This window comes from Heterocephalus glaber, unplaced genomic scaffold, assembly GCF_053883595.1.
Source record: "Heterocephalus glaber isolate CG9 unplaced genomic scaffold, H.glaber_assembly_v1.0 deba00001564, whole genome shotgun sequence".
In the NCBI taxonomy this organism is placed as follows: domain Eukaryota; kingdom Metazoa; phylum Chordata; class Mammalia; order Rodentia; family Bathyergidae; genus Heterocephalus; species Heterocephalus glaber.
In genome coordinates, this window is record NW_028258351.1 from 15,960,906 (window position 1) to 15,987,624 (window position 26,719).

Here is a 26,719-nt window from a genome sequence, read left to right on the forward strand (position 1 = left end):
CAGAAACAGAAAGTAGAATGGTGGTGGCCAGGGGCTGTAGGCAGGGGAAATGAAGAATTGTTATTTAACACATGAAAGTTTTACTTTTGTATGATAAAAAGTCTGGAGAATAACTGTAGAACGTGAATATACTTAATACTATGAACTATATACTCTATGTTTAAGATGGTATATTTCAGGTTATATGTATTTAACACAACTTTAAAAATATTCTTAAAAAAGATAAAATTCTTAAAAGCTATTACAGAAAAATGATTGCGTTATGTATAGGGGAAAGATCCCATTAACTGCAGATTTGACATCAGAAACCATGGAAGTCAAGTATACATTAGAACATCTTTAAAGTGCTGGAGGAAAAAGAGAAACTGTCAATTCAGATTTCTATAGTCAATAAATACATCCTTTAGAAATTAACACAAAAAGCTGGGTGCAGTGGTGCACACTTGTAATCCCAGCACTCGGGAGGCTGAGGCAGGAGGATTCCTCTGAGTCTGAGGCCAGCCTGAGCTAGATAATGAGTTCAAGGCCAGCCTGAACTATATAGCAAGACCCTGTCTCAAACAAACAAACAAAACATTAACACAAAACAAAGATATCCTTAAAGGAAAAAAATTTGTCACCAGTAGATTTTCTCTGTAAGAAATACCAAAAGGAAGGAAAATGATACTAAAGGAAAATCAGAATCTTCAAGAATGAAGAACAGCAAAAACAAAAACATCCAAGTAAATAAAAAATATTTTATTCTCCCAAATCTGTTAAAATATGTATGCCTGTTAAAAGCAAAAACTGAAACACTGGTGGGATTTTCACTATAACAAAGGTCAGTGGTGGAAGTGTTAAAAGAATCTATGTTGTTACAAGGTTTTTGCATATTACATGATAAAGCACATCAAACTTAAGACTACAGATTATAAATCCACTATAAAAAGTATGTTGGGGGACTGCAGTGGTGCCGCCGCCTGCCTAGCAAGCCCAAGGTCCTGAGTTCAATCTCTGGCACCAAAAAAAAGTATGTGGGGGGCAGGGTGATAAATGATACAATCTGATAGACTACAGATTATAAATGCACTATAAAAGTATGTGTGGGTGATAAACGGATAGACAAATCCCCAGAGCAGTAGTTCTCAACGAGAGAAGATTTTGCCACCAAGAGAATCTAGTAATATCTAGAAATATTTTGGTTGTCAAAATTGAGGGAATGATATTAACAATGAGTGAGTAGAGGCTAGGGTTACGGCTAAATAGTCTACAATTCACAGGAAAACTTCCGTGGCAAAGAATTACCTAGACCAAAGTGTCAATAGTGCTTAGGTTGAAGAACATTGCCCTACATCACTGATGGTGAACCCTGTAAGAGACCAAGTGCCCAAACCCACTTATTTATCACAGTGCTAACACTGTATTTAAACCTGAATACTGAAGTTTCAGTTTAGAAAAAAGCAATTCACACATTAACATCTTTTCTCTTAAAAGAAAAACAACATGTGCCATAGGTTTGCCACCACTGCCCTAGATCAACCACTAAACAATTACACAAAGAAATCTAGTGAAAACAAACAAAAGTCAATGGATAAGGCTGGGGACATAGCTCAGTTGTAGGGCACTTGGCCTGGGTTCAATCCTTAGGATTGAGAGAAAAAAAATCAACAGATAAATTTAGATGGAATACTAAATATTTTAACTATCCAAAAGAAGGCAAGAAAAACTGAACATGGGCAGGAGAAAGAGGTGACAAATAGTACAAAAATAAAATAGTAGACTTCATCATAAAAAAACACAAATATTAATAGTCTAAACACTAATAAAAAAGCAGAGGTTAAAAAAAGCAAGATCCTACTGTATGGTGCCAATAAGGGACACTCTAAATATAAGGTCATGATAAAGCTGAAAGTAAATAAACAGAAAAGATATACATGTAAATAATAAGCATAAGAAGGGCTAGTATCATTACTTTAATTTCTAATAAAATAGACAAGAGAAAGAGTATTATCTGATATGAAAATGATCATTTTAAGATGATAAAAGGACAAATCATCAGGCAGTCATAAATATAAGTGTATATATGCATAATAATAGAGGCTAAACATGAGGCAAAAACTGACAGATTTGAAAAGAGAACTTCTACTGAAACTATAGTAGATACTAATATCCACCCTTAAAGAACTGATAAAACTAGGCATAAAAAACTACAGAAAAAACTAAACAATCAACTGTGTTAATGCAACTGACATTTAAAGATTACTATATCCAACAACTGCAAAATAATTTTCTTTTCAGGTGTATATGATTTATACACCAAGACAAATCACAGGCTTCACAGGCTAAGCTATAAAACAAGTCTCAAAAACTGAAAGGGATCAAAATCATATGAAGTGTACGATAATGAAATTAAATTAGAAATCAGTATATAGGAGAGTCCCAGGGATCAGGAAAATAAGCAACAAGGGGAGCAGTACAATTTAATACTGAAAACAAACAATGTAGTCACATAGTATTCAACACAACTCAGCATTGCTGTTTCCCTTAAAACCCTGACAGATCAAACAGATTGGTCTGAGTTTGCTGGAACATCTCTGGGTGCTTCAGGACACCCATGGTTGGTTTGCTCCAAAGCACAACTTCCCCAGCTCGTGTTTCAGTGCCTAGCTTTTCTAACAAAAATGACAAGGAGAAAAGGAGGATGCTTTCTGCTCTTTGCAAAGGCTTGACAGGACCCAGGACACAATCCAAGGAGAGCTGAATGACTAATACCTTAATCTTATGCCAAGGAACCATTAGGTCTTTGCTTGAGAAAACAAGAAGGAAATCCTAGTTTCAAAACAGCCATTTTGATGCATGGTACCTTTCACAGAATCAGCTGCTAGTGGTAAAGTGCTAGAGGCTGTAAATAATCGTTTTGCCTGAAGCAAACTGCTTTACTTCACTAAAAGATACCCACAGTGTTCTCCTCCTGACCTAAAATTATATTGTTTGAGCTAACAGTTATATTCTTTCTCTTCCCAACTGATCTACTATCTTTATAAATGACCACTTTATAACTGACCACTATCTTTATAAATGTCTTTTTTCTTATTTTTCTTAAGGTATAATTGACAAAATTACACATATTTAGAGTATATAACACAATTTGTTTTGTTTTTGTGGTGCTGGAGATTGAACCTAGGGCTTCATTCATGCCAGATACATAATCTATCACTGACTATGTCCCCAGCCCTAATATGATGTTTTCGTTTATGTGTATAATGCACATGGTTGAACCAAGCTGATTAACATATGCTTCACCTTACAAACTTTATCCTGATATTTAATCAGTAAGAAATAAGCAAATGTATATCTCTTGTGTTTACATTTTGTTTGTTTGTTTTTGGTACCGGGTATCGAACTCAGGACCTTGTGCTTGTGTGGCAGGCGCCAGAACCACTGAGCTAAATCCCCGGCCCTCTTGTGTTTACATTTTAAAATAATTTCAGCTGGGCATAGTGGCAGCACTTGGGCGGCCAAATCAGCAGGAGGATAGCCTCAAATTTGAGACCAACATGGGCTAGGTAGGGAGTTCAAGGCCAGCATGAACTACATAGTGAAACTCTGTCCCAAAACAACAATTTCAGACTCAGAAAAAAGTCACAGAGCATTCTCTTCCCTTATGTTACAATTTACATAACTATAGTATAATTATCAAAATTGGCTAATTAGGTAATATATACAACTGATTACTTTATTTTCCTAATTTTATCAATAAAACCTTTTTCAAGGTTGAAAATCCAACGGAAGATTTCACATTGTGTGCCATCTGTGTGTCATGCCTCCTTAGCAGTCTGTATATTCCTAAGCCTCTTGTCTTTCACACAACTGTGACATGTTTAAAACCAGCCAGTAATTTGGTGTAACACTCCTCAACTTGGGTTTGCATGGTGTTTTCTTATGGTTAGACAAAGGTCATGTATTTGCAGCAAGAGTCTTACAGAGGTGACTGTGCCTGTTTGTGTATCATACATTTCACTTTTCTGAACAAGGCTTGATTCAGTAAGTTTCCTATATATGAGCACTTTTTAAATAATTTGATATATAATGCCTGCTGTATTTCATTAACATATGCTAATTACTTTTTTTTTTTTTTTTTTTTTTTTGCAGTAGTGGAGACTGAACCCAGGGAGTACTGAGCTACATCCTCAGCCCTTTTTAATTTTATTTTGAGATGTCTCAACAAGTTGCTCAGGCCGGCCTTGAACTTGCAATCAATCCTCCTGCCCCTGCCTCCCAAGTAGCTGGAATTACAGGAAGAAGACAACACATGTGACTTTAGAAATTCCTATAATAATCTACAGTAACATTAAAGTTGTGGATTGTTTTGAATTTTAAAAAATATCAAGCCGGGGGAAGTAGCATATGCCTGTAATCCCAGTAGTCAGGAGGCTGAGGCAGGAGGATTGCTATGAGTTGAAGGCCAACCTGGGCTACACAGTGAGTTCAAAGCCAGCCTGAACTGAACTATATAGCAAGACCCTGTTTCAAAAAAAAAAAAAAAAATCAATTAGATGAGAACTTCAAAAGAAAAATGCAAAGCTTAGGAAGTCAGTTTTCCTAATGTTCATACAAGCAAGAATTTAGTTTTATATCCCTAGTGTCAATGGAGTAATTTTGAAGCAGAACATGAATAAACCTATACTTTTTTTTTTTTTGGTACCGGGAATCAAACTCAGGACCTTGCGCTTGCCAGGCAGGCGGCAGCACCACTGAGCTACATCCCTGGCCCCCCTATACTTTTTTTTTTTTGAAACAGGGTCTCACTATGTAATTCAGGTTGTCCTTCAACTCACTATGTAGCCCAGGCTGGCTCTGAACTCATGGTGATCCTTCTGCCTCAGCCTTCCAAGTGCTGGGCTTATAAGGATGTGCCACCATGCCTGGAAATCAATAAAATGTCTAAGTGTGGAAAAGTTCAACCTTTAAAATAGGTTTTATGCGGGGCTGGGGATTTAGCTCAGTGGTTCTGGCACCTGCCTCGCAAGTACAAGGTCCCGAGTTCAATCCCCAGTACAGAAAAACAAACAGGTTTTATGCTATTTATATACTTGTTTACATGAGCCTATTTCCAATCTCCTTTAAGTTGCTTCCAGGTATTTATCATATAACATAGGCTTCCAAGCAGTTCCAGCTGCTGCAACCCCAGATTTAGACACTTATACATTGGCCCAGAGGAAGCCTGCTAGGAAAAACACACCATGAAACATGAATAGGGCTAAATATACCACCACTACCTTAGACCTCTCCCTCACAACACACTGCAAAGAAAAATTTCATAAAGAAAAGACCCACAGGCTCCACTCTCAGCCACTGTGGTAGGTGTCTCATTTACCAAAGCCACAAAAACCATCTCCTCCCAAGTGGCTCACTCCTCAAAACAAACCCGACAGCAAGATCAATATATGCTTATTATTTACAACAGGCAGAGAGCCCAAGGACTTTTGTGTTTTGTTTTTGTGGGGGGGGTGGTATTGAATCCAGAGCTTTGCACATGATTACAGGCAAGTGTCTACCACTGAGCCACACACACATCCCTTCAGGTATGTGACAAACATTAACATTAAACTTCTCTGAACTCCTAAAAACCTGATTCACAGTTAACCAATCTATGGCCAGATAGCACTGAGTTAAAGGTGCCCTTAAGTGATAAGACGTACTAAAAACAGTTTAGTATAAAGCAAAAATTTTAAAGTCTATACCTTCATGCAATTTTCTGTGTTTTTATGTAATTTTTTACATTATATATGTTTCTTCTGTGGAGTAGTTATTTTGCTTTCCTATTCTTATTTTGGTTAAATATTTCAAAATCACAATAAAATCATAATTAATATCAACGCTGTCTGAATTACTTAAATAATACCCTAGAAGTCTGACAATGAGGTTTAAAAAAGAAAGAATATTTCATAGCTCTGTTGTCTAATTACTTTCTAAAATTCTTAAAATGTATTTATGATACTACTGGAAATGTGCAAGACCACCAATTTCACTGGGTTAGTGGCTCATGACTGTGATCCTAGCACTGGGGAGAGGCTGAGGCAGGAGGATCGCCACAAGTTCAAGACTAACCTGAACTACATGGTGAGACCCTGCCTCAAAAACAAAATAACAAAAAAAGAGTACCAATTTCATGAGTCTCACAATTATTAGTATCATCAGCTTTTGATAACAGATATTAAAAGATGGTAGTTTTTTTGTTCTTTTTTTTGGTACTGGAGATCGAACTCGGGTTCTTGCGCTTGCGAGGCAGGTGGCGGAACCACTGAGCTAAATCCCCGGCAAAAGACGGTAGTTTTAATTTCAACTTTTTTCTAAGAAAGTTGAAAGTTTTCCACATTTTATTATTTCCTCTAGTCTTTGTAAACTATCTATGGTAGTTTTATTTTCAACTTTTTTCTAACAAAGTTGAAAATTTTCCACATTTTATTATTTCTTCTAGTCTTTGTAAACTATCTATGCAATCAAGATCCTGTTATACATTTTGTGAAGAACACCTCACAATCTAATGGGTTGTTTTGGGGTTGTTTTTTGGCGCGGGGTGGTTACCCGGGATTGAACTCGGGACCCTGCACTTTTGAGGCATGCACCGGAACCACTGAGCTAGATCCCCGGCCCTTGTTTGTTTTTTTAGGACAGGTTCTGCCTATGTAGTTCAGGCTGGCTTTAAAGTCACTATGTAGCCCAGGCTGGCCTCAAACTCCTGGCAATCATCCTGCTGCAGCCTCTCAAGAGCTGGGACTACAGGCATGTGACAACATACCCAGCCAATCTAATGGGTTTTAAAAGTTATGCATTAATTCTGTTCTGTATGAAATCAAAGATATATGCTTTCAAAAGACACAATGTTTTTTGGTGTTTTTCTGGTACTAGGGATCGAACTCAGGACCTTGCACTTGCCAGGCATGCATAGCATCACTGAGCTACATCCCCAGCCCTTCTTGGAGTATATTTATAACATATCTATATATATGAAATGTGCTTATAGAAAGTATTTCTATTTTATAAGTCATAAAATTATTGTAGATACTCAAATATTTATGAGTGGTTGGCCAGAGACTAATAAATACAAGCAACTACAAAGTACAACCTATGGAGAGTGAACAAATTATATAAGTAGTTTATAGTTTCCACCAACTGAGAAGAAAATTATTTTACTTTCATTAAACCACAGTATTTCAAAATGACACACCACAACTTTCTGCCCAGAGTTCTTATGCTGTCACTTTTGTGTCCCTGATGGGACAGGGGCTCACCTGAAAGGTCCAGCTCCTCAGTGGAAGACAAGTTGGCCAGACTCCAACTGTCACTCCTGGCTGCCAGGACAAACTTGTGAGCACTGATGTGCCTGCCCCCAACCTTGATCTTCAGATCACTGATAAAAGACAAAGAAAAAATATCCACAGATATAAAAAGAAAAATGCCATCATAACTAGGTATAGTTAGGATTTATACCTAATAAATACACTGGTACTGACTGATAAAAATGCATCTACAAAAAGAAAAAAATGGCAAAATTATTTCTATATGATAACACTGAATTTTGATGGGCAATGTCTACAATATGTTGCTGGAATTTTTTAAATTTCTAACTTCTATCTAATTCACACAGAATGCTCTCCTAACAGGGTTTTTATGGTGGTGAACTACAAGTGGAATGATTAATACTAATACATGAAGTAGATGTTTCATGCAGAATAAATCAAGATAAATCATCACAGACAGAAAGGTGGAAACCTTAAAGATTGTGATGACAATCTTGAGACTACAGTGTGGCTTGGCTCCATATTAATGCTCAAGCAAAGTTAAACAGAAAAACTATGAAAAAAACTGGCTTTGACAAAGCATTCAAGAATTAGAAACCCGGGCCTAGGATTTAGCTCAGTGGTGCTGCCACCTGCCTTGAAAGTGCAAGGTCCAGAAAGAATCAGAAACCCAATACCTGGATGTCTGTTCTCACCAGCAACATTCAGACCTAATGTTGGCCATTTATTACTCAACCATTTATAAAGAAATGAGGTGAGTGGGCCGGGGATTTAGGTCAGTGGTTCTGGTGTCTGCCTCGAAAGTGCAAGGTCCCGAGTGCGATCCCCAGTACCAAAAAAAACACAAAACACAAGAAATGAGGTGAGAGATTTCCTTTCTCAAAACATGTTTCTATTACTTATGATATACCATTACATGAAAAGAGTTCCTGGAAAACATATTTATGTTTACCTTTGTTTGTTTGTGTTTGTTTTGGTACCGGGGATTGAACTCGGGTCCTTGCGCTTGCGCAGCAGGCAGAGAATCCACTGAGCTAAATCCCCGGCCCTTATGTTTACCTTTGACACATCAAACACTAAAGGAGGAAAGCTTCTAGGCAGTTAACAAAAAAGTCAAGATGGCCCACTGAGCTGACATGAGCATGTGCCATATGGCTATGCTGGTAGCAGTGCAAAGCCACTCATTTTCATCACCCTGCTTGTGTTTATATATTTCTTTTTATTTTCATACTTCCCTTTACAATTAATTATTAGGTTGGAAAGCCTTTAGAAACTAAATCTTAAAAACTATTACATGGGGAAAAAGAAAAGAAAAACTATTACATGAATGTATTCATCCACTTAAAAGGAGACCCAGGCAGAATACTGCTTGACACAGACAAATTTAACCCCATAAAGTATTATTTAGAACACACTTTATAAACATGTAAGAATATCAATAATTCTAGCTCTATTAAAGACTAAGCTATAATTAATGATATTAGATGGCAAGAGTAATATTTATTATTTCAATTTGTTACAATAATGACATAAAACATATTCATCAATAAATATAAAGAAAAAACAGAACTAATATTCTAGCCAGGCATGGTGCACATGCCTAATCCCAGCACTCTGGGAGGCTGAAGCAGGAAGCTCACAAGTTGAAGCCCAGCCTGGGCAACTTAGTGACTTAGACCCTGTCTCAAAAAGTACAAAAAAAGAGGTGAGGCTGTAGCTCAATGCTAAGGCCCTGGGTTCAATTTCTAGTACTAAAAAAAGAATTGATATTCTCTTTAAAACAGAACATAAAACTGTCCCAAATCATACACTATCATAAAGTTTTAAAAATTTAATGAAAATAGGAAGCTATTTACAAAGCACAAATAATTTAACCCTATATTTATAAAGAATTATATTCTAATAACTTAAAATTGATTTTCACTGTCTATACTGTTTCAATCACAATTCTAACCCTTAGTCACAAAACAATTACAAAAATGAATATTTCTGTAGGATTTCTATTCATAAAATGTCCAGTCAAACAATTTTTTCTATCTTTCTTGTCTGGGATACCAAAGGGAAGGAAAGACAAGGATTTCAATAATAATTGCTAATAATAATTTTACTTTTAAATTAATTCGGTTTTTGTATTTTTGTTTTTATTTTGTTTTGAGAGAGGGTCTCACCATGTAGTTCAGGCTGGCCTTGAACGCACTATGTAGCTCAGGCTGGCCTCAAACTCCTAGCGACCCACCTGCCACAGCCTCCCAAGTGCTGGGATTACAAATGTGTGCCACCATGCCCGGCTTGGTTTTTGTTTTTGAGACCGAGTCTCGCTATGTAGTTCAGACTGGCCTTGAACTAATGGTGATCCTCCTGCCTCAGCCTCCTGCTGGGATTACATATGTGCACCATCTTGCCCAGCTTCTAATAATAGTTTTTAAAAACACATATCAGAGATATGGGTATGGCTCAGAGATAAAGTGCCTGCTAGCATATGCAAGACCCTGGGTTTGATCCCAAACACTGCAAACAAAACCAAAAACAAAAATCAAAATAGAAAGTCTAATTAAAGTCAAATTTAAGAGGACTCTATATAGAAACAATTAAAGGCTTAGTAACTTTTTAAAACTTCTTTTAATCAATTCTAGTATTTTATGGCCTGCAGGAAATACAGCTGCCTAGCATGTTCAAGTTCCTGGGTTAGGTCCCAGGTACCATGAAAGAGGAGAAGGTGGGGGAAGATGGATGGGGGGAGGAAGGGAGGAAGAAAGGGAGAAAGGGAGTTTTTTCCACATTTCTTGGCATAAAAAAAAAAAAAATCTACATTTCAGTCACTCCAGTTATTGAGATGCATATAAAAATACTATTTAAATTCAACAAAATGCATGCTAGAAAACAAGTATTTATTTTTAATATCTTGGTAACAGATATCTATAAATTCCTAGACACATAAAGTAATTCCTGCCTGCCTTACCAATGCTATTACCATGACTCCCACACTGTGCTGGAGATAGACAAATAGTTTTTCAAAAACTCTCCCTCAAGAACCTGACATTCTAGGGAATAAAGGCTTGCTAATAAATCCTGCTTACACAGAAATACTGTTAACAAAGTGAATAAGGAGGAGAAGATACAATGTTTTGTGATGGCCCAGGAGTAAGGCAGAGCGTTCCCCTTCCCATGCCCAGGAGCTTACCTGTACTGCTCCTGCTCATAGAGGTCAGCCACTATTGTCAGCAAGCGGCTGATGAATGACTCACTGCTGCTTTCCTTGTTTGCTTGTGCGGCCAAAAGAGTGCATCTCTTCTCTGTCTCTGCCAATTTCTTCTGAAGCTTGACATACTCTTGTCGGAGAAGCATCAAGTGCTTCTCTAACTTGGCCACTTCCTCTGCAAAAAAACCCCCAGAGAACCAAGTTTAACACGGCAGGTGTAAAGCAGACAATAGTCAATGCTCCTCGGTCCACAGATGGGAAGGCTACCTAAGTGAGCAGCCACATGACATTTCTACCATTTCTTGGTGATAGTCCTACAGGATAGAAATGGATTTATTTCCAGGTGCTAGTCACTGAGTTGAGAAGACCATTATGCACACTGATGCCAACAGGTAATTTGGGCATGGTGGCTTAGGAGGCTGAGGCAGTAAGACTGCTGAGTTCAAGGCCAACCTGAACTACATAGGGAGACTGTCTCAAAAAAACCCAAAAACAAAACAAAAAGTTTTGACAGGGGTGCCTGCCCTACAAATCTTTTACCAAGGCCAGAACTCTCAAGAAAGGAAGGATATCAAAATCATCTAGGAGACTTTTCAAATCACTAGTAGTAATAACTAGGTTTTACTACTTCTAAAGGCTTTACATGAATTCTCTCATGTAATCTTCATAACAACCCTATGAGGTAGGTACCATTACTAACCAAACATTACAGATACGGACACTGGGGCACAGAGAATTTACAAATTTTCCCAGGTCATAAAGTTTGTGCCTGGTCACTTATCTGCCAGCGAGGACTCACTCAGCTGCCTCCCCCTTGAACCCCGGGCTTCCCGGTGATCCATGCCCCCACCCCTTTCTCCCATAGCCGTCTTCCGCAGGCCATTTCCACTGAGAAGAACAAATCAGAATCCTATCACATGTCTGCTATCCACAACCTCTACTCTTTTGACGCCTTTGCTCATGCAAGTAAGGGTGATGACCTGCTTCCTGCTGGCACTGAGGATTATATCCACATAAGAATCCAACAGAGAAATGGCAGGAAGGCCCTTACCGCTGTCCAAGGGATCACTGATGATCCTAAGAAGAAACTGATGAAGATGTTTAAGAAGAAATTTGCCTGCAATGGTACTGTAATGGAGCATTCAGAATATGGAGAAGGAACCCAGCTCCAGGGTGACCAGTGCAAGAACATATGCCAGTTCCTGGCAGAGATTGGACTGGGTAAGGTCCATGGCTGAAGGTTCATGGGTTTTAAGTGCTTGTGGCTCATTGAAGCTTAAGTGAGGATTCCTTGCAATGAGTAGAATATCCCATCTGTCCCTTGTCACAAGTTTAAAAACCTCACAGCTTGTATAATGTAAACATTTGGGGTCTGCTTTCACTTGGACTAGTGTAACTCCTTCATGCAATAAACTGAAATAATCCATGAAAAAAAAAATAAAGTTTGTGAGAGGCTGGGCTGGCACAAGAGCACAGGCATCCATCCTTACTCCAGACACTATGATTTCCCCAGCCATTACCCTGTACCACCTGACACCACCCTCCTTCAGGTGAGGATCAGAGCCGTCTGTAACAGTTCAGAATGAAGTAAGCCATATTCCACAGGTGTGCAGGACTGAAAGGTTGAGAACCAGTGTATTTGTTTTGTTTTGGTTTGGTTTGGTTTGGATATTTGAGACCAGGTCTCGCTATGTAGTTCAGGCTGGCTTCGAACTCTTGGCAATCCTCCTGCTTCAGCCTCCCAAGTGCTGAGATTATAGGCGTGCGCTACCACCCTGGTGAAAACCATTATATCTATTTCATCAAATTTAATAATCATTCACCCAGTATCTACTGGGTGCCAGATACTGAGCAATGATAAGAAAAATTAGACATAACCATCCTCAGAGCTTCTAGGTACTAGGGAAAACAAATATAAATCAAATGATTTTTATTATAATTTATAACAACAAGAAAAAATCAAACACAAAACTACAACTCAGAAAAACAGAGCAACAAGAGCCCATAAACAGATATTTCATTTAGGAGGCCAGGAAAGGTTTCTCTGAGGAAGCAAACAGTCACAAAACTCTCCTTTACTTGGCTCTGGAGTCCTAGTAGGGCATAGGGTTGGGCAGTATGAGCAACTGTGCCAAAAGGGACCTCTATAAATCAAGATCTCTAACTATGGAGCCATAGCGCTGCTACAGTCATCTTCTGGCCTTTGGCCCCTTCACCTCCCTACTCCCCACCACAGATATTCCAAATATTGCCACTGCTCTCAAGCCTATCGCCTATCCAACCTGCCTCCTTCTCAGCCAGTGTCCTGAGAAAGACTGAGCCAACACGGCCCACACCAGCAACCATGCCCACTTCACCTACTCCATGCTTCCTCAGTGAAGAAAGTAGCTCCCTGCCTCCTACCCAAGTTTAATTCCACTGTGCTCCAAATCCTATTCCTTTCCTCTTCTCCTCAGAACCCTTGCTTTACAATCAAAAACCTCTTCTCTAGCAACTCCAATCTCGCTTTCAGTGAGTGCTTCTCCTCAGCACAAAACCTGTTCAAGTCTCTAGCAAAGCAAAACCATCCTGCCACACCACATCTGGCAACCTCCTTGCTTCCATCTCTAGCTGCCATACGCCATTTCCTCACCAGTTATTCACCTGCCATTCCCTCATTCTGTCCCCACTACCACTTGGACTCCTCTCTCCAACGACCTTCACTGCCAAATGCAATGGACTCTTGGCAGTGGATCTCCTCCTGGACCTCTATGACACAGCATAAGTCCATCCCTCTTTTCTTGTCTCATTTCAGTAACCACAATGCCACCCCCTTCTTTCTGATTCTGGTTCTCTTTCACATGCTTCCCTGCATCCTCCTCCCAAGCCCACTGATACTCCTCAGCTTACCCATTTACTACTTGTGACCTGCAGCAAATTACTCCTCTCTATGCTTCAGTTTTCTTGTGTAGAAAATGGGAATAACAATAGTATCTCAGAGTATTATGTGACGAGTAACTTAGTTAAGGGTACATCACATTCCTGTGTGATACATGGCTATAATCTCAGCTACTCAGCAGGCTGAGGCAGGTATCAAAAACAAAAATAAAAATGCTGAGGATACAGCTCAGTGGTGGAGCACTTGTCCAGAATGTGCCAGGCCCTGGGTTTAATCCCTACTACCATAAAAAAAAAAAAAAAAAAAAAAGGACATCACTTAGAACACTGGTTTAATATGGTTAATTACTACTTCGTGGCTAACTTTAGCTGAAGTTCCCTCTTTTCCTATTCTAACTTTCCTTTTGAAAACTAACCCCAGAAATTTAATTGATAAAGTTTACAGTTCTCCCAGAAAACTGGGTTTGCTATCAGTGAAAAATGTAAGCAACCGCCATTTACAATTTTATCATGTTTCTTTCCAAATAATAGCCACCTGCTCTTCACCAGGGCAGTGTGAGGTCAGACATTTTAATAAGCATCCTTGCTATACTGTAAGTTTGTGTTTGTTGTGGGAATTGAGTCAAAGGCCTTTGCACTGAGCCACATTCCCAGTCCTTTTCTTATTTTGAAACAAAAGTCTTGCTAAGTCACTTAAGCCGCCGAGGCTGGGCTTTATTTTGCCATCCTCCTGCCTCAGTCTCCCAGACTGCAGGGATTACAGGTGTGCATCACCATGCCTAGCTAGTCTATCAATTATGATGTGATCAAAGATGCTTAAGACAAAATAATCCGCATTCATGGTGAACAGAATTAGGCTAAAATAAAGAGTCCAATGTCTATTGTAAAACAAAAAAAATCATTTCTTGGGAAGTTACATGGGAGAGTCAAAAAGGAAACAACATCCTGGCATGGGGGTGCACACCTTTAACCTAGCACCTGGGAGGCTTAGGCAGGAAGATAACAATTTCAAGGTCAGCCTCCATATATAGTGAGTTCAAGACCAGCCTGGACTACACAGAAAGACCTTCTCAAAAAACAACAAAAAAGGAGAAAGAGGAGGAGGAGGAAGAGAAAGAAGAGAAAGAGGGAGAGGGAAAAGAGCAGGAGGAGGAAGAAGAATAGGAAGAGGAGGAGAACCAATTATTATCTTTATAAATTCCTTCTTCTAGGTCAGGATTGCCAAACTTTCTTTCCTTCCTTCTTTCCTTCCCTCCCTCCCTTCCTTTTCTTTGTTTTGTTTTTCTTTTTGAGGCAGGGTCTCCCACTGTAGTTCAGACTGGCTCTGAACTCACTACGTAGCCAGGTTGGCCATGAACTCTCAGCAATCCTCCAGCCTCAGCTTAACAATGCCAAGATAACAGAGGTGTGCGTCACCACGCCTGGCTCACCAAACTTTTTCTATAAAGGCCCAGAGAGTAAATATTTTAGACTGTGTAGGCATACAGTCTCAGTGGCTCTACTCAACTTTGCTGCTATAACACAAAAGCATAAATGAATGTGTGGCTGTGTTCTCCAAAAATAATTTTATTATGGACACTGAAAATTGAATTTCATAATATTTTCATGTCATGATATATTTTCCTTTTGATTTTTCTTCAACCACCTAAAACATTGTTTAAAAATATATTCTATTAAGTTAGTATTTATATAGTTTAGGAAAATAAAGTAAATTACAAGTATAATTACATTATAAGATATTATATAATATTTTAAAATTTTTAAATTCTTAGGTTGAAAACTGTACAAAAACAAGTCAAAAAGTCTCAGGTCCGATTTAGAGAAGAAAGGCCAGGCATGGTAGCACACACCTGTAATCCTAGCACTCAGGAGGATGAGGCAGGAGGGTTTGAGGCCAGCCTGGGCTACATAGTGAGTTCAAGGCCAGCTTGAACTGAACTACATAGCGAGACCCAATCTCAAAAAAAAAAAAAAATTACTTAAGAAGCCATAGTTTACAGACTCTGTTTTAAGTGGATAACATATTAATACGTCAAAATGATGCCTAGAACCAAATAAAAAGGGAAGAACAGAGTTAATCTATTCCAAATCCCTAGCATCCTATGTCCTCCACTTCGCATTACCAGACTCTACACCACTAAAACCTTTGCATCTTCAAGGCCAGCTTCTCTCCAATCACTCTTCTACACAGGCTCAGTCTCTCATCCAGGACAAACTTCTCTTCCACATGGTTATACTCCAGACTGCCTAGTCCAGTGATGGTGAAGCTATGGCACATGTGTTGCAGCAGGCACGGAGTGCCCTCTCTGTCAGTATGTGAGCCAAGCTGGCCCAGCATCGCACCAGCAGCCAAGCATCAGGTAACAGCACACACGGGGACCACAGGCACGCTCAGAAAGGAGTAGCAGCACCAGGAGATGATGTCAAGAGCTGAGACTAACTACCCACAACTCATCTGAGCTTTCACATGGCTGGTCAGTGTGCTGCCAAGGAGATGTATCTGTATCTGTATCTATATTTATATATCTATATCTGTATCTATGTGCTTGGACTGGCTGTTTTGGTTTTTTTTTTGGGCGGGGGGGACGGTACCGGGGATAGAACTCAGGTCCTTGCGCTTGCGAGGCAGGCTGGACTGGCTGTTTTAATTCATTTGTCAAAGCACAAGACTGAGCTTTGAGTTTTCTTATGAAAAACTGAAATTTACTATCTAAGATTTAGCAAAGAGATGTTCTATGTAAGAGACAAATTCTTTTAATGCTGTGATGCAACCCTGGAGTAACTGAATATACAGCATCGGATTCAACTGTTTGTGAAGAATTTCTGAAAACAAGAGCAAGGATAAATATATCTGTTTGGACAGGTTTCGACTTTGCAGAAGCCCCCACAAGGTAGAAAATGCACTCACGTGCCTCTTTCAGAGCAGGACAAAAGCTGGTGGCCAGTGGAATACCACTCCCTTATAATGGTGGTCAGCAAATTCAAGAGGAACCCCAGCTGAGAATCACGGCCATAGATTGTTGATTCAGGGAATAGCCAATTCTTTAGTGTCACCTAATGGTGTTAGCTATTTTTGGTATAGGGTTAGATTTGTATTGGATGCTTCATTTTTTTTTTTTTAATTTTATGCTTTTATAGACTCAAGTTCTGAACACCAAAAACTGACTACAGCAAAAAAAAGCAAAACTGAAAACAGATGGTGGAAGATCACTCCAAGAGACCTGGACTGGGTCATTTGGAGTGAGTGAATGCAACGGGAAAGCATTATGTATTCTGTGTAGTGCAAGTGTTATGTCACACATCAAATGTCAGACTGCACTTTGACACCAACCACAAATGTTTTGCCCATAGGGCCGGGGATTTAGCTCAGTGGTTTCACCGCCTGCTGCGTAAGCACAAGGACCGGAGTTCGATCCCCGGTACCCAAAAAAAAAAGTTTTGCCCAACTTGATGAAACTGAAAGGAAAGAGTTTCTTGAAGGGAAATGGGGGAAATATCATTCTCGGTATCTTACTTTTTGCAACTATCTTTATTAAACAGAAGGCTGCCAGCTTTCAAATCTCACTGCATAGCAAAACATGGTAAAGCCCTCTGATGGAGATTTTGTCAAAATGGCCAATCTGGGAGTAATTCTCTTTTTCACGATTTCCCAAACAAGGATAAAATTATGCAACACATCTTTGAGATGCCACTTAGCAGAAATACTGTTAAAGATCTAGTCCTGTGCATATCAAGTGATATCAGTCAGCACCTCACCATGGACTTACAAAAGGTAGCCTGTTCTCCATGTGCTTGGATGAAAGCACAGATATAAATAATCATGCAAAGGTAGGAATAATTTTGAATTATGCTGTTGGCAACATCATGAGAGAAGAACTGGTGAAACTGGTGTCTTTGCCTGGAAGAAAAAGGGATAGATAAGATACCTGCAATGCTGTGATGGAGGTTTTTTGGTCACAAGACATAAAACCAAAATGGTTTAAAGTACTAGTGACAAGTACCTTGTATGGTGTGGGCAACATTTGGTTTCATACAGTTCTTTGTTAAAGAAGAAAAATATCCAGTCATTAAGTTTCACTGTATTATACATCAAGAAGCTTTCTGTGCCAAGAAAAGCAGCAAAATTAGAGGATATCCTCAAAGACGTCACAAAAATGTTAAATTACATCATGGCCTGTGCTTTTAATTTTTGACAGTTTTAAGCACTTCTCGATGAAGTTCAAGCATAGTACAATGCTTTACTTACATACAATAACATCCAGGGGCTAAGCAGATGATAAGTCCTGGAGAGATTTGTAGCCTGTTTAGATAATTAAATTAGGCTGTTTATGAACAAGAGGGGAGGAATATCCACAGCTCATTGATATGGCCTGGCTTAACAACCTCATGTTTGTTACAGATTTTACACTACACTTCAGTGTACTGAACAAAAAACTACAAGGTGTAGTGAAAACAGCAGAAAGGACGTTTTGTGATATCAAAACATTTGAGAGAAAATCACAGGCTTTTGGAAGAGACCTTGAAAGTGGGCAGCTAAATATTTTCTAAATCTAAAAATGCATTTAGAAAATTCTACAACATTTGCAGTCAATCCTACAAGCCATCAGGAAATCTAAAAGAAATTTTCTAGCACTGTAGCAGCTGCAAAGGAGAATTTCGTAACAGAATTTTACAGTTCTATACAATGGAGACAACCCTGTGTTTTCTTACTTCTCCAGATAAAGCTAAATTTGAAGAACTTGATCTTTTCTGCTTACACAGGTTAGATTTTGGAAATCTAGAAATGGAGCTATTAGAATTTCAAGAAAACTCTATCTGGAAAAATAAATTCTATGACCTGTGTTCAACACTTAAGAAGACAGTGTGGGAAAGGATGACAAAGGACAGAATAGTTGATAGTTCTGAAAATGAAATCCTTAAAGTGTGGCATTCTCTGCAAAATAATTTTAAGTCAATGAAAGCACTTGGGATTGCTTTTCTTTGTTTGGATCATCTCATGCTTGTAAGCAGCTGTTTTCAGCTTTGAACTATATTAAATCTGATACAAGAAACAGATTAACAGGTGATGAGTGCTGCATGTGTTGCTCTCGAACAAAGTATAAGCCAAGGTTTGACAAATTATTAGCATGAATACAACAACAAAGATCACATTAATTATGCAAAAGCATGCCACATGCAAACCTTCACCTTTCAATAAAAAGCTGTCTGTATCACTGAAAGCTCTATTACTGTGTTCTTCAAGACAAAAGATGTTAATGCATGACTTGTTTTTTCTAAACTGAAACCTCAGTATTCCGGTTGAATTGCAGTGTTGGCACTTACAATAAATAAGTGGGTTTTGAGCACTTATTGCAGCGAATTGCAGTTTGGGCACTTGGTCTCTAGAAGGTGTGCCATCATTGGCCAAGTCTATCATGTTCTTTTTCTTTATCTACTTTCAAAAGAATACTCTTTAGCCACTACTTCTTTTCCTCCCTATTCAGAAACTTGGCTCATACCCACATCACTCTTACTGAACAGTCTTAGTCACTATTATAAACTCGATGGCCTTTTTCAAGTTATTCTTCAAGTTCCTCAACTTCTCTGCAGTATTAATTCTCAATCACCTCATTCTTCACACATTTGCTTTTGGCTTTCCTACCTCCACACTGTAGTTCTCTTTCTACCATTCTTACAGATCCTTCATTTCCCATTTTGACTACCTACTTTCTAAAAGTACTGCAAGGTACTTTTCAAAGTACCTAGAATTAACCTTCCTAAACTTGACTTTTATTGGCTCTATATAAACTGTCTAAAATCTCTCTCTCCAACAGCTCCTAGAGAAAAGGGAACCCACTGGTACTATAAACCTGAAAAGTCCAAAACCAAATTAACATCTTCCTAAAATCATCAGACTCCTTTTTCTACTTCCATTCCATTTGTTATCCAGCCTTGAAAGCTCTGGGTTATTATGTACAAGCTGTGATAATCACTCATAACAGTGTAGCAAATGTATTAAATTCTTAGTGATACATTTAACAAAAAAATGTGCAAAGTACACAGTGAAAATAATAAATCACAACTGACAGAAATCAGCCACAAGCATGCACCCAATCTCGTCTGATCTGGGAAAAGACAAGCCAGGCATGGTGACACACATCTATAATTTGGCACTGAGAGGTTGAGGGAAAAGGATCACAAGTTGGAGGTTAGTTTGGGCTACAAAGCAAGTTCAAGGCTAGCCTGAGACATATAGCAAAATCCTGTCTCAAAAAATTCGGAGGAGACCCAGAAGGAAGCTCCCCGCCTCCATCCCAGGCTCCTAGGGCTGAGAAGCTCAGCATGTCCCAGCACCCGGAAGGAAGCTCCCCACCTCCATCCCAGGCTCCTAGGGCAGAGAAGGTGAGCCTGTCCCAGCACCTGGAAGGAAGCTCCCCGCCTGCATCCCAGGCTCCTAGCACACAGAAGCTCAGTGGTCCCAGCACCCAGAAGGAAGCTCCCCGCCTCCATCCTAGGCTCCTAGGGCAGAGAAACTCAGCCAGTCCCAGCATCCGGAAGGAAGCTCCCGTGCTGCCATCCCAGGCTCCTAGGGCAGAGAAGGTGAGCCGGTCCCAGCACCCAGAAGGAAGCTCCCCTGCTGCCATCCCAGGCTCCTAGAGCAGAGAAGGTGAGCCGGTCCCAGCACCCAGAAGGAAGCTCCCCCACCACCATCCCAAGCTCCTAGGGCAGAGAAGCTGAGCTGGTCCCAGAACCTGGAAGTAAGCTCCCCCACTGCCATCCCAAGCTCCTAGGGCAGAGAAGGTGAGCCACGTGGGCACCAGAAGCACCCCCAACCATGGAAATGAGAAAACACATAAACAAGCCTCAAAAACAGACTTCCAGATCACCTACAGCAACCCCAAAGGGAAATGAGATGGAACACTCTGATACTCAACCACCTGGACTCTCTGAACTGGCAACAAAAGAGGATCTGGGAAAAATGAAATCAGAAATAATTACTCAGATAACAGCAAAGATTTTGCTCATGGTGCAAGACATGATTAATAAATCTACAGAGGACACAGGTTAAAAAATAGAGGAGCTGAGGAACATGATGGAATCCCAACATAGGAAACAAATGGAATCCATAAAACAGATACAAACAGATTTCCAAGAGATTAAAAACTCCATCGAAAGTCTGCACAGCAGAATGAACCAATGTGAGGATAGAATTTCACATATAGAAGATAAGATTGCAACTAGTAAGGAGAAAAAGAAAAATTGCTTTAAAATTGTAAGGGAACACGAGAAATCAACCCAGCAGCTGCTAGACGAGGCAAAGAAGAATAACATAAGACTGACTAGAGTCGATGAAGAAAGAGGAGAGAGTGCAGATGACATAAAAAAAACTGTTCACAGAAGTGATGGCAGAAAACTTCCCAAGGAGGAGAAAAGAACTTGACATACAGATAAGTGAGGCATATAGGACTCCAGCTAAGCTTAATCAAAAAAAGTCTACTCACAGGCATATAATAGTTAGGATTCCAGAAATCCAACAGAAGAATAAAATTCTACAAGCAGTGAGAGAAAAGAAACAAATCACATACAAGGGAAAGCCCATCAGAATCACAGCAGACTTCTCAATGCAAACCCTCAAGGCAAAAAGAGCTTGGAATGATGTATTTCAAGCCCTAAAGGAAAACAGCCTCCAACCCAGATTGATGTACCCTGCAAAACTATCTTTCAAAGTGGATGGAGAAATAAGATACTTTCATGATAAAGAACACCTCAGGAACTTCATGAATACCAAACCGGCACTCCAAAAAATTTTAGACAATACCCTAGGAAAAGACAATGAGGATCACAACCCCAGGAAACCCAGAAGAATGAATCCACTGGGCGTGACAAATTAAATGCAAAGGGGGAGAATCCAACAAAAAGAAAAAGTCATGACAAGGCTTTTAAAACTTTGAACTTCATCTCCCTAATGAGAGTATAATTCAATCTTATTATTGTACTGATTAGTATTTTTCTGATTCTAGAGTTGCACACCATTCCTTGTGCTATACTGGCTATTTATCATCTTCTTATGTCTACATTTTAATTGGGTTGTCTATTAATGAGCTCTAAGAATCCTTTATATATTCTGGTCATAGGTTATATGCATTGTAAATATGGTCTGTTTAAGGACTTTTCATTTTAATGATGTCATTTAAAGTTTTAAATTTTGATGGAATCTCATTTCTCAATTTTTTTCTCTTATACATCATGTTTTTTGTATCCTAGGTAGTTCTTGCCTACCCTGAATTCATAAATATTTTCCCTTATAATTTCTTCTTAAAGTTTTATACTTTCAGGCTTTCTTATCTAGGTTCATAGATCCCTTCAAGTTATTTTCATGTATGGAAAAAAAAGGTTGAGGCTAATTTTTTATATACAGATACCAGGTGTTCTAGTGCCGTTTGCTGAAAACACTATCTCTTCCTCGGCTCTTGAATTATCCTAGTTGTGTCATTTTATTGCCAGACTATTTTGGTGGGGACTAGGTTTCAAAGTTTAATGGACAGATAAAGAGTAAGCATATCTGCCCTTGTTCCCCACCTTAAGGAGAAAGCACTGTATCTTCTCCATTTATATAAGGCGTTCTCGCTGGAAGTATGGAGTACATGTCTTTAATCTGTTGAGAAGGTTCTGTTCTACTTCTAGTCTCCTGATAGCTTTTACCATGAACAGCTGTACAATTTAGTCCAATACTTTTTCTCCAACTAGTGACAGGATCATATGGCTTTTTCCTTTCCTCTGTTAAAATGATGACTTTTGGGGGTGGATCTTCCAATGCTGAACCAACTCTGCCATCCCTATAACAAAACCACTTTCTACATCCTGCCAGATCTGACTTCTATTAGTTTGTTTTGTTCAACAAATTTCTATCTATGTTCATACATTTTTCTTCTATTATCTTTATCCAGTTTTAGGATTAGCACAATGTTGAGTTCCTAAAATGAGGGGAGAAGTGTTCCTTCTTTTTTCTGCTTTAATTGTTTGATATAATTTATCAGTTAAAATGTTTATGAGCCTGCTGTTGTCATACAGGTAGGTTTTCAAGCTAGGAATATACTTTCTTTAATAGGTGCTATTCAAATTTTATATTTCCTCCAGAGTTAGTTTCATTAATTTGTCTTCCAAGGTCCTTCTTAGCAGTTGTCAAATTTATTTCAAAACAGATTTTTGTAATATGCTTTCTATATCCTTTTAAATTCTGTAAAATCTGTGGTAATGTCTCCTAGATCTTAATATTGTAATTTAAAAAATGTATAACTGATATTGTGTAACAGGAAGAAAAGGTCTAAAAGAGCAGGGGAATTGGGAGGGGTAGGGGAAGGGAAAAAAGGGAAAGGAAAAAATATGAGAAGAGGAAAAAAAATGGAAACAAGGTGTTGGGAGTAATGCTACATAATTCTAGGGAAAAATCATTTGAGTAGGCCTAGTTCTCCTGCCTACAGGCCAGCAATAACACTCCAAGACATACTTCCATTTTGGCCTCAGGTCACAAGGGAGATCTCAATGATCCCATGATGCTGTAATCCTCCAGGACAAGACCACACCTGTGGAAGACGCCCTGGGAGGAACCAAATCTTCATCTGTGTAGTTCCTGGGAGGAACTAAATCTTCATCTGCATAGTTCCTCATTGTTCTTAGATTTCCGCTGCCCCCACCCAGTCTTTTGCTACACCTTGTTCATCGCAATATGATACTGAAATCTACACTATTCATTTGTTACATTTGTTTCTTTGGATGTACTAAATAAAAGGTGCTGCAAGCTAGGGCTTCTTGTCTTTGCCACCTAGAGCAGCACTGATCAGACCCAAAGCTCAGCTTCTCAGTCTCCTTCGTGTACCTTTCCTGTAATTCGCCGTGTGCTGCCGTGGCTCACAGGAGACTAGGACTTACTGAAGAGGTTCTGGTAACGTCCCCTTCCCCTGTTCCCTACATTTGGCGCCCAACGTGGATGTGAATCAAATCCACAAGTGAACTCGCCTGTGAGACAAACTCGGAGTAAAAGAGACAACACACGGATCTCCCAGGACGATTTCCGGACTCGGACGAGGGACACTGGTGTTAAGTGTGTCCAGCTGGGGGTAATTTTCTATCTTTGCTGAGTTATAACTATGGGTCAGTCTCTGTCAACAGAACAGCGTAACTTTGCCAAACTACTTAAGTCGCTGTTAAAGCAAGCTATATACCCAGTACCTAAGGGTGCTGTGATAGATTTGTTAAAAGACATACAAATGTATGTCCCATCTTTTCCCCAGGAAGGGACAACTAACTTAATAGCATGGGAACGTGTAGGTACCGTTCTCCGTGAGGCTCAGCGAAGGGTTGATCGTCTCTCCCCCCGAACGCTCCCCACTTGGGCCTTAGTCCACTCTGCTCTCAGATTCTCTCAGTCAGTTCAGGAAACCTCTGCTACGCCTCCCCCCACCAACCCTTCTGTCCAGGCTTCCCCTTGTTCGGCTTCTTCTCTAGTTTGCTTTCATCTCACTGCGGCTTCTGCTCCACCGCCACAGCGTGCTGAGGAAGACCCTCTCTAGCCCCTCAGCCATCTCGAAGAGGTCTATCTGCCCCTCTTGTGAAGCCCTCTTCTGGGGCCACTCCCTATTGCCATACCCTGCAAAAGGCTGTGACATCAGGCAAGGCAATGGGAGACCCTTTGTGCTTTCCTGTCTCAGTTTTGCCTGATCCTGATGACCCAGAGGTGGACATGTATGTTCATTCCTCATTTGATTTTAACATCCTAAAGGAGCTCAGGCAGAGCGTGCTAACTAATGGTGTCCAAAGCCCCTATAGAGTGGGTTTGTTGGACAATGTACTTCAGACTTATTCTCTGGTTCCTCATGATGTTTTTCACCTTGCAAAAACGTGCCTATCCCCAGCTCAGTATCTCCACTTTGAGGTGGAACTTTGTTCTTTAATCAGGGAACAGGCTCATAAAAATGCTCAGGGAGATGCTCAGTCGAGAGAAGTTACTATCGACATGTTATCGGGCACAGGTGACTTTTCGGATTTAAGCAGGCAGGCCTGTTGCCCAGCGTTACTCTTTCACCAGCTAGAGGCCCTCCTGTGGAGGGCTTGGGCTTCTGTGCCAGTTGAGGGTGCACCGATGGAATCTTTTACTCAAATTATGCAAGGGCCAGTGGAGACTTACACAGAATTTGTAGCAAGATTACAACAAACTGTTAGGAGACAGATTTTTAATTCCCAGGCAGCAGACATCCTGATCTTACAGCTAGCCTATGAAAATGCTAATATGGATTGCAAACAGGCAATAAATCCTGTTCGCTCCTCTAAAGATCTTGGAGCATATATTAAGGCATGCCAGAATGTTGGGTCTCCTTCACACAATGTGGTTCTGATGGCTCAAGCCATCTCCCAACATTTACGCGGTACACACAATGATTTAAAATGTTTTAATTGTGGAAAATTGGGGCATCTCAGAAAAAACTGCAAAATGAAAGGGGCTTTACAAGCTGACCCAGAGCCACTAGGTCAGACATCCAGAGAAAATAAGTTACCACCTGGCCTTTGCCCTCGCTGTCGAAAAGGCATTCACTGGGCTAAAGCCTGCCACTCCAAATATGATAAGGATGGCACACTGCTGTGAGGAAAATGGAAATTGGGCCCAGGAAACTATAGGAGATCAGGGCCAAGGGGTTCCAGTCCTCCTGAATCAGCAGTACTCGGTTCAGACCCGTGCACAAGTACAAAATCAGATGGCATGGGTGTCCGGAGGGACATTTCTTCCCTCCTCAGGGGAACACTGGGAAGCTCAGGAATAGATCTTTCTGCTGCTCAGAGAGTTCACCTGCTGGGAGGTGAGACTCCAGTATCTGTCCCCACAGGAATTCATGGACCCCCACCCCCCAGAACCATTGGCTTGATACTTGGAAAATTCTCTCTAACTTTGAAAGGCATTACTGTTATTCCAGCTATTGTTGATTCTGATTGTACCCTGGAATTGTGTGTTCCTGTTAGCTCCACAGGACTTTGGGTAATAGAACAAGGAGATTATATTGCACAATTGTTGCTCTTGCCTAAACCACAATTAAATAATGTTAGCCTTAAAAATTCCCAAGAGGGTCCTCAGCCAGAAATTCCTCAAGAAGAAATTTATTTCACCCAAGAGATTTCCAAAAACCGCCCCATGTGCAAAATTAAATTGAATGGCAAATTCTTTACGGGATTGATAGACACAGGCGCAGATGTGTCCGTGATTGGCACATGTTTTTTGGCCATCATCTTGGGGGAAAAAACCAACTAAAACATCTCTGGTAGGTCTTGGCACCCCCCCAACAAGTTTTACAAAGCTCCAGTCCCCTGCCTTCTGAAGGGCCTGATGGTCAATTGGGATATATTTGTCCTTACATAGCTCCCATACCTGTAAACTTATGGGGCAGAGATTTGTTGGAAGAATGGAGAGTTGCAGGTACCTTGTTATCAGAACGATCGGTTAAGCCACAAAAGATACACTTTAGGACAGACAAATTAAAAACATTAAATGATTTTCAAAAATTATTAGGTGATATTAATTGGATTAGGCCTAAGATAGGGATAGCAACTTTTCAATTGCAAAATTTATACAAAATATTACAGGGAGATTCTGATCTTAATTTCCCTCGAAAATTAACTCTGGAGGCACAAAAGGAGTTACAATTAATAGAACAAAGCATACATACCCATCAGGTTTTTCGTATCAACTCTAATTATCCAGTTTATTTGTTTGTGCTTAACACCCGCCACTCACCTACAGGCTTAATAGGGCAATGGTATGAGAAACGGGTCTTTCCCATGGAATGATTGTTTTTATCTAACCAGTTAGTGAAATCTCTACAATTATATCTAAAACAAATTGCAAAAATAGTTTCCTCGGGATGTAATCGTACCCGACAATTATTTGGTGCTGACCCTCATTTCATCATTATCCCAATTGATAAGGATCAAATGCAGATGCTGCTACAGACTGCTTTATATTGGCAAGTAGCCTTTGCAGATTTCATTGGACACATAGATAATCATTACCCTAGTGATCCTCTGTTTCAGCTTTTTTCACGACATGAGTTTATTCTCCCCAAGGTTACTCAATTTCAGCCACTGCAAGGTGCGTCAACCTATTTCACTGATGGCTCCTCTAAGGGCCAAGCAGCAATTTGGAGCTCTTCCTTTAGTTATGTGTTGCCTACACCTGGTCTCTCTGCTCAGCGGTCAGAGTTGCTAGCCATTTTATTTGTGATTGAAAACTTTCCCTCCCAACCTCTCAATATTTTAAGTGATTCATTTTATGCAGTTTGCTTGACTCAACGATTGGAAGGAGCTATGGTCCGCTCTACCTTAGAACCCAAATTAT

General features: G+C 39.8%; 1 protein-coding gene across 4 annotated transcripts in view; it reads right to left on the reverse strand.

Annotated features, from left to right (window-relative positions):
* Positions 1-26,719, reverse strand: part of Ankfy1 (ankyrin repeat and FYVE domain containing 1) — a 97,690-nt gene that overhangs the window by 59,765 nt on the left and 11,206 nt on the right. For all 4 annotated transcript variants that reach the window (XM_013076773.3, XM_013076772.3, XM_021238274.2 and 1 more), the window contains exons 2-3: positions 10,465-10,657; positions 7,275-7,393 (exon numbers count right to left, since the gene is read on the reverse strand). In XM_013076773.3, coding sequence (XP_012932227.1) covers positions 7,275-7,393; positions 10,465-10,657 — 312 coding nt within the window. The remainder of the gene's footprint in view (positions 1-7,274; positions 7,394-10,464; positions 10,658-26,719) is intronic.